This window comes from Vanessa atalanta, chromosome 19 (genome assembly GCF_905147765.1).
Source record: "Vanessa atalanta chromosome 19, ilVanAtal1.2, whole genome shotgun sequence".
NCBI classification, from domain to species: Eukaryota; Metazoa; Arthropoda; class Insecta; order Lepidoptera; family Nymphalidae; genus Vanessa; species Vanessa atalanta.
The window spans coordinates 6,082,941-6,096,995 of record NC_061889.1 but is presented as its reverse complement, the minus strand read 5'-3'; the positions used below and the strand labels follow the sequence as shown (position 1 = coordinate 6,096,995).

At 36.1% G+C, this 14,055-nt stretch overlaps 1 protein-coding gene and 1 non-coding gene across 3 annotated transcripts; one reads left to right on the top strand and one right to left on the bottom strand.

Moving 5' to 3' along the window:
- Nucleotides 1–234: 234 nt before the first annotated feature.
- On the bottom strand, nt 235–13,518 carry LOC125071482 (probable DNA mismatch repair protein Msh6). 2 transcript variants are annotated; one of them, XM_047681745.1, is made up of 19 exons: nt 13,231–13,518; nt 12,859–13,008; nt 12,367–12,490; nt 12,108–12,294; nt 11,669–11,803; nt 11,412–11,544; nt 10,866–11,008; nt 10,608–10,742; nt 10,031–10,220; nt 9,147–9,453; nt 6,396–6,551; nt 5,714–5,960; nt 5,451–5,606; nt 4,135–4,269; nt 2,944–3,165; nt 2,635–2,808; nt 2,073–2,250; nt 1,614–1,765; nt 235–1,325 (listed from the first exon to the last, which is right to left on the bottom strand). In XM_047681745.1, exons 1-19 carry the CDS (start codon nt 13,385–13,387, stop codon nt 1,044–1,046), a joined length of 3,363 nt encoding a protein of 1,120 aa, XP_047537701.1. In that variant the 5' UTR covers nt 13,388–13,518; the 3' UTR covers nt 235–1,043. The 2 variants fall into 2 exon arrangements, with proteins under 2 accessions (XP_047537701.1, XP_047537702.1); XM_047681746.1 differs by having other exon boundaries at nt 12,367–12,487.
- Nucleotides 5,252–5,324, top strand: Trnar-ccu. The gene has a single exon. It is a non-coding gene; the product is annotated as a tRNA-Arg (tRNA).
- Nucleotides 13,519–14,055: the final 537 nt, after the last annotated feature.

Sequence of the window (14,055 nt, the reverse complement as noted above, 5' to 3'; positions counted from 1 at the left end):
GTTTTGTTACTTGTATTGAATTATGTATAAAAGGCGACGAGACTTAATAATAATGAGTAATTAGGTAACGTTAATTTGATTTTCTATATTTATATAATAGTTTTGATAATGATGAATAATAGGGTTTTCAATGAACAAATGTATGAAATTTTGTGATTTAGAAATAAATAAATGAATTTAAAACGTAAAATTGTGTTATTTATTAACTTTGTATCGTAAAATAAATCAATTATATGTCGTATAAAATATTTATTGAATAAAATGGTGGGCGTTTATAACTATAACATAATCATCACAGGTATCTGAGAGAAGAATAACAATGAATTTTATTCTTTAAAATTAATACAATCACAGACGCAGTCGAGAGAGGAGAGGATTTTTCAAAATGTTTTTGTCCAGCTTATCCCAATATTGATACAAATGAAGATTTACATACATAATACAAGATAAGTTTTGCATTAGATAAACAATAAAACACAATATGAAGATTTAGAATTATTACAGGAATTATAAAGGTGGTCTATTTTTTTATGCATACAACATATGTACATGGTATGAAGTCCGAGGCAGTGACGATTTGTAACTGTCGGTACTATTTCCAGTGTTTTTACAATCAATTATCTGATAGATACTTCCAATATCAATTATTAATATAAGAAGAAAATATACCGATTTGATGATTGTTTTAATCATGCGCCAGACTTTCAAAATAGTTTATTATACATTCCTCGAGTAACTGCTACTCTCATGTGAACATTAGTAAAAATTAAGGACTACAATCACAGCTTCGGTCTCACCAAAATTCTAATAGCAGGTGGGTTAAATTGTTAATCTTATAACATGTTAAAAACTTCCATTACAAATATTGTTGGATTATTAGATAGATAATAATCGGAGTTACGAGCATCGGGAGCTTATCCAGACGAACATTACATTCGCATCATTACAAAACACCTAACTCGAGACGGCATTAATTAGTTTTCAAGCCTCGAAAGCATAAGGTAGGCTTAATTCAAAGACGGAAAAAATGGCAAAATTTGTAATCAGATGGTCAGGGCCGCCAGCAGCGCGCGCACGTCGGCGGCGCGCGCGCAGCGCAGCACGGCGCGGGCGGCGCGCGCGGCCGCGGCCTCGGCCTCCAGGCGGCGCGCCACGCGCTGCGCGCGCGCCGTCACGTCGCGCGGCACGCCCGCCAGCCGCGCCGCGTTGAACCCGTACGACTTGGGGCACGCCCCCGGCGACAGCTTGTACAGGAACGTTATCGTTTCCTCCGGGATGTCGTCGGGGCCGTCCGCCGGCGGCTCCTCCGTTTCCACCATGCACGCCTGGGGACACGTTTAAATTAATAAATGATAGGCGTGAATGCGACTCGTTCGACTCTTGTGCATGAGAATGCACCGACCTTATTTCCCCCCTACTTTTGAATCGTCGTTTTACAAGATTCATTGAAGCCAAATTATCATAAATTCATCAAAAGAGTTTATATTCTAGGAATACAAAAGTAAACGCCGTAGCGATCGCTCTAAGTTTCGCTTCGCTTCGACGTCAGATAGGCGGCCGGCGGTCATCGCAGGCTTTCCATACATCGCATAAGAGAAAAAAAGATCACCGACCATGTGTCCCAGCTGCAGGCCGGGGTGGTGCGCGAGGTGCTGCACGAGCGAGTGGTAGTGCGTGGAGAACACGGTGCGACAGCCGCGGCCCGCCAGCTCCGCGCACACCGCCGACGCGATGGCCGTCCCGTCGTACGTCGACGTTCCTCGACCTGGCCGGTTAGAGGGCGAATCGAGGTGAAGTCAAGGTTTCCTTCGTTCTAAGAAACTCTGTGTCTATATTTATCTCTATATCTTAACATATTCGCGTTAGACAAGTCCTACATATCTAAAATGCAAATATGTACTCTTATCCATTTCCTAATTTTTTTGTTAAATTTCTTTAGCAGCAATATATAATACAAAAAGCTGCAGTAAATATCGCGAATAGCATTCCAATGGGACATAATTTTTAGACTCCCAACACCATAACATACCATTACAAATAGTTTTTGTAAGATGGTCTCGTCTATTGCTCACCTAACTCGTCCAGCAGTACGAGCGAGTGTATCGTCGCGTGCTTCACTATGGCTGCCGTTTCGTTCATCTCCACGAGGAAGGTGGACTGCCCCGAGAGGATGTCGTCGGAGGCGCCCAGGCGGGTGAAGATACGGTCTACCAGACTCATGCTACATTCTTGAGCTGGCACGTAACAACCCTTAAACAAAAATAATTATTTAAAGACATTTTTTACGGGGAATTTTGGACCCTGCGAGTCCCTAATTGAGGTTACATTATATTTAAAAAAAAAATGTTTCAAACATTTTTGCTAATGCTTGGAAGAACCTTAATCTACTGAATACAATGGTTTAAGGTTCATAGTATAACTAACCGACGGGATTTGAAGGGACTTTCACTGGCTGATAGCTGATGTAATAAAGTGTGACTTAGTATACAACAAAACTTTGCTGTTAAATTCAAACGCGCACGAAGTCGCGGGTACAAATATATTGCTAGTTTCAAATATATTGTGTCATCTTAATTTCATTTTTCAATCTTCTGTCAACCTTGTAAGTATATAAATGTTATACAATGATCTCACCAGATGCGCCAGCACTGATAGTAGGCCCAGCTGCCGCATGAGCGTGGACTTCCCGCCCATATTGGGTCCGGTCAGCAGCAACAGTCTTTCCGTCTGCAGCGATGTGTCGTTGGGGATGAACTCGTGAGCGACAGGGATGCACGGGTGCCGTCCTTCTTTTATATTGACGTAGGGCTGGACGGAAATAACGGCGTTATATTTATATCAATTAAAATTAATCTTAAGTCCAGAAATATTGAAAAAATGATAATGAGGATTAAACTACGTGGATGTATGTATGTTATAAATATAATTGTTAAAACATCCCACCTCTTGGTTTCCGTCAAATGTAATTTCTGGCAAACATATATCTCCGTGCTGCTGCCTCGCAAACTCAGCAAATGCTAGCAAAATATCCAATGTCGCTAAGCATTTAGTGGCCATCTCCCATTGATTGTAACTCGAGGAGAATTTCTCGAAGATACGACGACTTAGATCTTTTAATATATTCCTTTTCTGCTCCTCTGCGGCAATCATTCGCGCGAGAAATTCCTGTAAATAGCATGACTTTAAGGTTACATTGCATGATGAATCTTATTGATTATTGTTAGTTATGGTCATAATTTCTAACGATGGGATTCCTATTAGACATGCCAATGGGCTACCTGATCACCTTCGTTTACTGTATTAACTATTCCGGTTATAATCACACTTGTGTAATTAAATTACGAGTAAAAATATTAGCATTAGCATTAGCAACCTGTAAATTTCCCACTGCTGGGCTAAAGGCCTCCTCTCCCTTTGAAGAGAAGGTTTGGAGCATATTCCAACACGCTGCTCCAATGCGGGTTGGCGGAATACACATGTGGCTGAATTTCGTTGAAATTAGCCACATGCAGGTTTCCTCACGATGTTTTCCTTCACCGCCGAGCACGAGATGAATTATAAACACAAATTAAGCACATGAAAATTCAGTGGTGCCTGCCTGGGTTTGAACCCGAAATCATCGGTTAAGATGTACGCGTTCTAGCCACTGGGCCATCTCGGCTCTCAAAAATATTAATTTATTAATTATCCCACACATTGTGTATACACTAAATTTATGGAAAAATAGGACGTTCATTGACACTATACTGGTAATTGATCAATGAATTGATTATAATAGCATTAGCGGTACTATCAACTGGAATTAAAAAGTTTATATAAAAAAGAACCGAGAGAACCCTGTCGAACACCAGATGAAATATTGTCTAAACGACCCATTGCTCATCAAAAAATCATCATGAAATAGGAAATAAACTAAGTTACATTATTAAGTATATTAAGCATACGAAAAGCAGACGAGTAGAGAAGTAAATCATGGTTAATATAATTGAATTAATTGCTAAAAACAAGAACAATAAAACTGTCATGAACTTATTATGAAATTCAATCCATATGACACTGCAGAACTTGAACAACAGTTACCATGTTTAACTTATTTAAACAATTCTGAACTTGTTAAATAAATATAAAATGTACCTTAGTCTCGGCAGTTGAAAATTTTTTGAATCCTTTTCTTGTACTTTCTAGATGGTATTCTGGTCCGGCTTTAGCTGCGGCTCCCTGTGCCACTTCTAGCTGATAACGTTTCTTGTCCACGCCTACATATGTCACCTGGAATAATAAACAAATATATTGTTTTTAACAAGGTATAGTTAGTAATTTTATTTTAATTATTTAGAAATTACCTAACAATTTATGTATGTGTAAAAAATCTTAAATCTAGCCGCTTAAAGCGGGTTTAAATATCTCAAGATCGGATTATAAGGTTAGACACGGAAACTTCAAGCTGTGTATCTCCCATATTCGCATCAACTATCGAGCATTGACTATTCCAGATCAATTAATCTGATTTTAATCAGCGTTTCAGAAACACGAAGTGAAGTTAAAAAGAAAAATAAATTAATATCTTTTACGATTTCAATGATTTTCGTTACGATTACTTCATTCCGAAAATCATAACTTTGGGACATGCAGGACCTTAGCAAGTCTGTATATGCAGTCATTTTTCAATCTTTAATAAATATTTTGACATTTAATATAGAAAGGCAACAAGTAACAGTATATATTTGCCTTCATCTAAGACGTTTTTTTAAAATAATGATTGGGTTTAGAATTTAACAGAAAAGTTATAACATTCTAGACTCGTTCCTTTTTTCACTCTTGTCACGGTTATATCCTTCATATTATGTAAGTAATTTTATATTCATACAAGCATTTATACAAATCTAGGTTTTGTATAGTTTCATAGTTTCTTTTTTTGTGTTATTCATTGTGTTGTCAATCGAAATGTAATTAAATGACGCTTGATACCACTCAGTCTATACTTGCATTTTCAACGTATACCTATTTAATGAAATAGAGAGTAAAATACTCTTTTAGTGATCTCACTAAATAAATAATGAATGGTTGTGTAATGTGAATTAACGAGCCTTTACAAATGTTTTTATAAGTCACATATATGTGTCTTCGAAACGTTTTTAATGGGTCGCTTTTGAATTACAACTTGTAAAAAAATTTACTAGTCGAAAATATAACATTCTAAAAAAATATTCTAAATCGAGTTATGACACTATATTTGACGGATCCCCTCACAGCCCCTGTGGCCTAATGGATAAGGCATCGGCCTCCTAAGCCGGGGATTGTGGGTTCGAGTCCCACCAGGGGTAACGCAAAACATATATTTTGTTTTTGATTTAACAAATTTGAATTTTATTTTATTTTTAGAATAATTATTTTAACAAATCCCATTCATGTAACTTTTTATATTCTTTGAGCTACTTATATGTACTTACTCTGCATTTAAAATATTTTTCTTGTTTCGTTAAATATTGCTTTAATTCGTCTTCCAATTCCTCAATAACTTGTAGTATATGGTCATATTCCTTATCGACACCAGCTCCGGGTAGTATACGACCTTCTTTCTCGGCATCTTGTTGATTAAATGCTTCCTGCATGTAAACAAAATTACAATGAGTCCATTTTAATTTTTGTCCAAATTATTCTTAATATTAATAAATTCAAAATAATATCTGCTAGTTTGTTTAAAATAATATACCTTAAAGAACTTTAATGTGTCTCGATAGTCGGGAAATTTGCCTTGTGGGCTGAATTGTGTTATATGCTTCAACAGAACAGATTCAATATCAGAGAATAGTTCTGTCAATTTCAGGACGGCGGTAAAACCGTTTAGGACAGATATAAAGTCCAATACTTTTCTCTTTGAATAGGTTTTTTCTTCATAGAATATAGCTCGGGAGTCTGGATGGTCTTGTGATTTCTTTAAGTTACCCAAAGCATGAATTCTGTAATAGTAGTTTATTTAGACAATTATTGTAATATAATTCAAAAAATTATATCTGATGCTATTAACCTAATGATATTAATAGTCTATAATTAGGCAAAAATTCCTATTCAGCTTAGTACTATTTCTCCTATTTGTAACCAATTTTTTCTTTGGTAGCTATTGATGAACAAACTTTGGTGTTAATATGATGTCATAAAGAATATCAATAAAAAAGCTGAATTTAATGTAATGTAAAAATGTATTTAATGTGTAATTTATCTACGTTTTTTAGATAAGTCCTACAAAAAAAATAGTTAGGTTTAAATTTTTCATTAGTTTAAGTTCAATTTATATTAGTCATACAGCAATAAACTTTATACTTATTACATCATAATATTTACTTAAACATATACATTAAATTTATGTCAATGTAATGATAAAAATCAATACTGACTTTGCTAAGAGCCGTTCTAAATCAGGTAAAGTGGTCAGTATATTCTTTGCGTCTTGGCAGAGTTCCTGGTTCTCGAACAAAGCTTTAACTGCCTCTTGTCTTTCCTTGATGACGGTCAGATTGCAGCTCGGAGAGCAAACCCATTGGTAAAGTAACCTTACAATACAAAAATATAACATTAATTCTATTCATGTCTAACATTGAGTTAAAACTAATAATGTGCTTGCCAAGAAGTGATCACCAGAGACTATATAGAAATTACAGAAGTTTTTTTTACCTGAGTTTTCATGTAATGAGTGTTTAAAATTGATTTCGTGCTCGGCGGTATATAAAAACCAGTTTTCCGGATTAAGTTCAACCACATGTGTAACCATTGAATGAAAGGTCAAAGATAGAGTAGCATAGGGACATTTACAGACCTGACTTCGACCCTGGATGACCAAGGAAATTCACCACCAACAATACCGCGATGTGATACCACGATGCCGGAGGTTAAATTCCGGCAAAGTGCAGTTCGTAAAGCACTTTTTTCCTTGGACATTCATAAGTCGAGTGGACCCGATGGCATCCCTCCAATCGTGCTACGGACATGTGCTCCCGAGTTGGCACCGGTCTTAACGCGTCTTTTCCGGCAATCTTACGCATTAGGCGTCGTCCCGATCTCCTGGAAGACTGCTTTAGTGCATCCGATTCCCAAAAAGGGTAACCGCTCAGACCCGTCCAATTATAGGCCTATAGCCATCACCCCCTTGTTCTCCAAGGTAATGGAGTCCATTGTAAACTGTCAGCTCCTGTGGTATCTAGAGGAGTACCAGCTGATTAGTGACCGCCAGTACGGTTTCCGTCGAGGTCGCTCAGCCGGTGATCTTCTAGTTTACCTTACTCATAAATGGGCGGAAGCAGTTGAGAGCAAGGGGGAGGCATTAGCAGCCAGTCTGGACATAGCGAAGGCCTTCGATCGCGTATGGCACAAAGCGCTTCTTTCGAAGCTTCCTTCCTATGGGCTTCCCGGGAAATTATGCAGTTGGATTACCAGCTTTTTGGCAGATCGGAGCATCAAGGTCGTTGTCGACGGTGCATGCTCCGACCAAAAATTCGTCAACGCTGGTGTTCCACAAGGCTGCGTTCTGTCACCCACTCTGTTTCTTCTGCATATCAATGACTTGTTGCAAATCAGGAACATTCACTGCTATGCAGACGACAGTACCGTTGACACCTCATACACCGGCCGTGCTAATATTTCTCGGGAAAACGTCGAAGAAAACCGGAACAAACTTGTGTCTGAAATCGAGTCTTCGTTAAACGAAGTCTCGAACTGGGGCCGGCTAAACCTAGTCCATTTCAACCCCAAAAAGACGCAAGTTTGCGCGTTAACCGCTAAAAAAACACCATTCGTCGTATCTCCACGATTCGAGAACATTCCGTTAGCCGCCACAGCTAGTATCGGAATACTTGGCGTTGATGTTTCGAGCCTCGTTCAGTTCCGCGGTCAACTGGAAGGCAAAGCCAAATTGGCATCAAAAAAGCTTGGTGTGCTCAGCAAGGCAAGACAGTATTTCACGTCGGCCCATCGCCTAAGACTATACAAGGCGCAAATTCGGCCTCACATGGAGTACTGCTCTCACCTCTGGGCGGGTGCTCCCCAGTACCAGCTCCTTCCATTTGACCGTATCCAACGTAGAGCAGCTCGAGTTATCGACGATCAAGCCCTTTCTGATCTGCTCGATCCTTTGGCGTTGCGTAGAGATGTTGGATCACTCTGCATCTTCTACCGAATTTTCCACGGGGAGTGTTCCGAGGAATTGTTTGGATTAATCCCGGCAGCTGAATTCCATCTTCGGACATCTCGACAAAATTCTAAATTTCACCCACACCACTTAGATGTCCGTAAATCCACAACAGCGCGACTTTTAAGGCATTTTTTGCCTCGCACAACCACTCTGTGGAACCAGCTTTCGCCGGCGGTTTTTCCGAACCGATACGACTTGGGAACCTTCAAGAAAAGAGCGTACTTATTTCTTAAAGGCCGGCAACGCACCTGTAACCCCCCTGGTGTTGCAGATGTCCATGGGCGGTGGTAGTCGCTTTCCATCAGGTGAGCCTCCTGCTCGTTTGCCCCCTATACCATAAAAAAAAAAAAAAAACAGGCCGTGACTTTATCTAAACTCAGACCCCTATATTCAAATAAATCTCCTTCATATATTTTCTATGTTTTTTAGTTTGAATATTAAGACAATGAGAATTTTTCAACATGGCGTCCACGCCATGTTGAAAAATTTCCTAACTGTAAGGTATAGCAAAAAATACTCAAAAAAATTTGAGCCCATTTTGATGTAACTCTAACTACCTATAAAACTTCATCATTGTATTTTTGAATAATCTTTATTTCAGGTCAGACATCTTACCAGTTGAATTTTAAAAATTAAACACATCACTAACTGTTTCCCCATTTAAGATCATCAATTAATCACAGGATTAAGTTCTGAGGTTCTGAGAAGTAATAACATATGGCAAATTTAAGTAAAATGTTCAACTTTCATATAGTGTCTTTGATCTTTATATTATCCGGGTTTTTTGTTCAAAATGATTCTCAATTTAACTATTTAATAAGTTAAAGGTAACATAACTTTAAAATTGTAGCAATAATTTAGATTTCGTTCGACATTTCTTTGATAACGTATTGCTTAGTATTTTATTGATAATTTATAAAACGTAAAACTTGGAACTGTATATTTGTTTGTGAGCACTAACCTTTTCCCCATGGGCGTTGTACAAAAGTTTAGCTTATCATATAAGCAGCCTTCATCTTGAACTATTCTCAAGTTTCTCAAAGTTATTGCATCTAATATCATTGTATTGCCTCCTGTCCATTCATTTTCGACCTTATCGTTTGGCAATATGGTGCTATTCAGAACGTCGGGAGGAGCGTATTCTTCAAATTGCGACATACCGAGGATCTGTATGTCAAGTAGACAATCAGTAAGATAAGCTACGCAGCCTCCTAATGCTTTGACTGCTAAGTAACAGTGTGCAGCTGGGGTGAGTCCAAGGGCATCACCTAAAATTTTTATTTTAAATAAGCTTAAAATAAAAGTCTGTTGTTTTATTACATTACACTTCAATGATAAAAAAGTTTAGTATGTCACTATGAAAGAAATAACATGTAACAGCAGAAGCAGTCAATAATCCCTATGATCTCCCAAAGATAATATCCTCTACTTGAGGATGAGCCCAATCACTTCTATCCCATTTATGACATTCTCCCTCATAAAGTTTCTCGTCCAATTAATGTTGACTTTTTTTTAATGTTTGTGTTTGTCCACTTTGTAAAATTTTGTGTATTGTTTTTTTAGTAAGAGTAGCGACCCGCCACGTCAATTTAAAAACTCAAAAATAATAAAGAAAATTATATGACAGAAATATATATTTTTTCATTAATATGATTCTTTTGATCTCTATAACAAAGTACTAAAAGGCTTGTTTTTATTTAGTGTATATAATAGTATACTAATATCTTTTTTAATATGTCAGGTCTCTCAATCTCGAGTCAGTGTTGTACATGCATATGTCTGTATATTGTTTATATCGCACTGCCATTAAAACATTATACCATCAGGGCTATAAGCATGTCTTACCTTCGTGTAGGAATGGTTTGATTCCCTCCGGCCAGTCTCCGTCAACATTGGTTCTATAATACTTCTCAGCTAATATTTTTAACGTTTTTTCTGGTGGCCATATAGCAGTGGGTTCCCGTCTCGCAGTATGACAGTGTGTGGCTAAGAGTTTAGTTGTACGTGATGTGGTTGTTTTCCGATCGTAGATTATCTACAAAATATTAATACATTTTTATTTAAGTTTGTTTTTCTGGTTCTCTTTTGTAGATGTTATTACTGAAACTTATGTATAGATCTATTCACTCATGTAGGTGCTCCTTTGCGTTAAACTATTGGCATGTGTTGGTATGTGTGAGTGACGCTCGTGCTTATTAGTTGACTTAGTGTGCGTGAGACGACAATAAGTAACGTAAGCTAAGAAAATCTCCTTTTCGTGATTGAATAGGTCTAAATATTTTAAATGATGAATATGTGTAATCCTCAAGATGTCGATAAAAATCAAAAGTTCATACGAAACCGGCCTTTAAGCCGGTGAGTTATAGTGACGTTTCTCAAGTTGACTAAAATGAATATGTTGAGTACCGAGATAATATCTTACCAAAGCTGGTGGATAATGGGCGAGTGTAGTCAGTAACCTCGACGAATGCTTGTCGTCCGTGAATTGTCCCATGTGGAACTGGCCTATAGTAGTGTCTATAAAGCAGACTCCATATGTGCTGCAACCATTGTTTTCCTAAAAAAAAAACACAATATCATGATTGGTAAGTCTATTCATATATATTAAAAGCAATCGTTAATCGGGTTTCTTGTCCATTCTCAAACGATAACATCTAGTACGAGTGTACGAGTGCGGCACCTCCTCGGCGACGGCCAGCATGTGCTCCGAGGCGGCGTGCGCGGGCGCGGCGTCCTGCAGGCCGAGCGCCCGCGCGCCGCGCACGCTCACTTGGCACACCTCGCGGCGGACGACTTTATCGCCCTTGCTCGACAGGCCGCTGCCTGAACACGTGTCATATTAATTATACCAAAATCAAATATTTATACACATACAACATTATAAGTGCTCAATTCTAATCATATGGTTTATCTTATTAATTATTATTTATTAATAATAGTTTAAAAAATGTATTGTATTTTTTATTTTTAATTATTATGCTTTTGTTTAATTCATATTTTCAATAATTACATTGTGTAATATGATAATGCATGGTGAGACTACCTGTAAGTAGTAGAACTTTTGCCTTGATAATTTTGAAATGTAATTTTTTATTTTTTATTTTGGTTGTGATATTGTATCTACTGTTGGTTTTCCTAATTAAAATAAAATAAAATAAGTAAATTATCGAGATATCTTCTCTCATTTTTCCTTCGAAATTAAGAAGCTTAATTTTAATACACTTACTTTTACATCTCTCCTGCATCATGTCAGGAGTCTCAGTTTGTTCGACGCGCACTACCTTGTATCCTTTGGAGACCAAAGTAGAAGCCATGCGAGAATATGCACTTTCAGGGAAACCAGAATGTGCAAATTCACCCTAGAATATTAAAATCACGATTTAAAAAAAACACTCTAATTTAAACAATATTAAAGCTATTCCAAGTAGGATATATATATATATATTTTATAAATATGAGGAAGTCGAGTGATCAGTAACATACCTTCATAAAAGAAAAGCCAAGTTCATTCACACCAACGGCTGCATCCATATGATACAGCTCATAAAATTTACCAACTTTGAAAAACAATACACTATCAAAATGTTTTGATTTTATTTCCCACCACTGTTTGTGAGCCTGTAAAGAAATACATTTGTTAACATTATATAATAAATATAAAACCCTTAAGTTAATAACTATATATATATATATGCCTAATATGCAAATATCTGAAGAGTACAAAACTACATATTAAAAAAAATCTTAGATATTCCATGAGAGCTGTTTTAATTACTCTTGCATGTCACTTAAGATTATTGTACAATAAATTTAGCTACAAAAAGTATTTATTAAGATTTAATAAATTAAAAAAGTTAATTGTAGAATATTTCATGCATTGAAAATTCCTTCCATTTATATACAAATGTAATACAATACACACAGGTGTTTGCTTTTTCATAAATTCCATTGGTACATAGACTGTACTTGGGTCATATTCTGGATGGTCTGGCTTACGCTTCTGAGCATCTCGTATATTATCTGGTTTCAACCAATCCAGTTTGCAATGAGTCCAGTTATCTTCGTCCGCTATGATAGGGCTTTCTTGAGATTCTATTTTTGTTTGTGAACTGAAAATAGAATTGGCAATAAGTGTTACAGTTAAGTAATATTAATTTCAATAAAAAAATATTTTTGCTTACACATTTGGGATGACTCGTCTGGTTTTATCGCTTTTAGGGGATTCACCAGGTTCATATTTGAAACTTTCTTGTAATCTTTGCTTCATAGACACTTCCTCTTTAGGGCTTTTAACTTTATTATCTGCTGAAATGTTTTAATATTTAATGTAAATTGATAATTTTATTCGAATTAGCATGTTTTTGTTATAAAAAAGTATGATTGTAGTCACCTTTTAAATACATTTATAAGACATACCTTCAGCTCCAGAAATGAAATGTAATATTAAAAAACAGAATATATATACTTCTAAACTAATATTATAAATGGGAAAGTAACTCTGTCGGTTACACTTTTACGGCCAAATCACTGAACTTAAATTGTCAAAATTTGTTATGTCGTAAATTTAAACCCCAAGGAATTACATAGGCTACTTTTTAGACATAACATCTGATGACGAAACCCTAAAATGTAAATAAAGCCATGGGCAACAACTGGTATTCTATTATCTTTACCTTTATTTTCAATATCTGAATCATCAGAATCTATAGGATTTAATCTAATCCGCTTCCTTTTTTTGTTGGAAACAACCACTTCCTCATCACTATCACTAGCTTCCTTATTTGGTTCTGGTGATGGAGTTGGTATCCTTTCTCGTTTTTTATCTGTAAATATATACACTCTAAAAATTATCTTAATCAATGGTTTTTATTATTATAGCAATAGACTTTACAAAAAAGGAACTTTACTCAATTTTCTGCAAATTATATTGAATTTGTATTACATAAACTTTAATGCGAAAATAAAGACGCAGATTATAGAGCATTGTATTAATACATTAGATCTATATTTGTAGCCTTACATATTATAAACTTATAAATACTTACTTTCAACTTTAACACCATCTTTACAGTTTAAAGAAGAATTTAATTTGTTAATACTGCCTTCATCGCTGATCTGTTTGGGTTTTTTTGAACTCGGTGGTGTTTTAGCAAAGTAATTGAACAATGTATTCGAAACTGTAGAACTATTTCGTTTAGACATATTTCGTCAATTAAAGGACATCGAAGAAACTGATATATATAGACGGTCTTTGCAGTGATTTTAAATCCGCAAAGCTAGCTAATCAAGAAATGAGATTTTGCAATTTCTTATACTTTGCCGGTTTTGGCGCAAAATCACAATAGCGAATACGAACAGACATATATGTCACTTTTGACAATTGTCATATGTCAATGTCATAGTTAACTACGGATTTGATATGCTTAATGACATCGGCAAAAATAATCTCTGCCCTGTCGGAACAACTAAAAACCATTAAACTAAGAATTTAATTGATATGTCTAAAAACCTGTACATATAAATATTGATAATTATTATTTGTAAATAGTCTACTGTATTTACATATGATATTAAGCTGCAAAGCGATATTTATAATACTTTTGATCGCATTGTTGCAGTATATAAACATAGAAAGGTCTTTATCAAACGTCGTCCAATCTCTATCATAACTACAAGATTATTTTTGATGTCTAGATATAGTATAAGCTAGATTATTTTTGATGTCTAGATATAGTCCATTGATATTTTAGAGCTTAACATATTTTAGAGGACGCAATTTTATTTATGGATAACTAAAACAATCGAGCCAACGCAATTCACTAACCAAGCGTTATCCTACTTATGTGCATGTTCTTAACTACTTAGTAGCC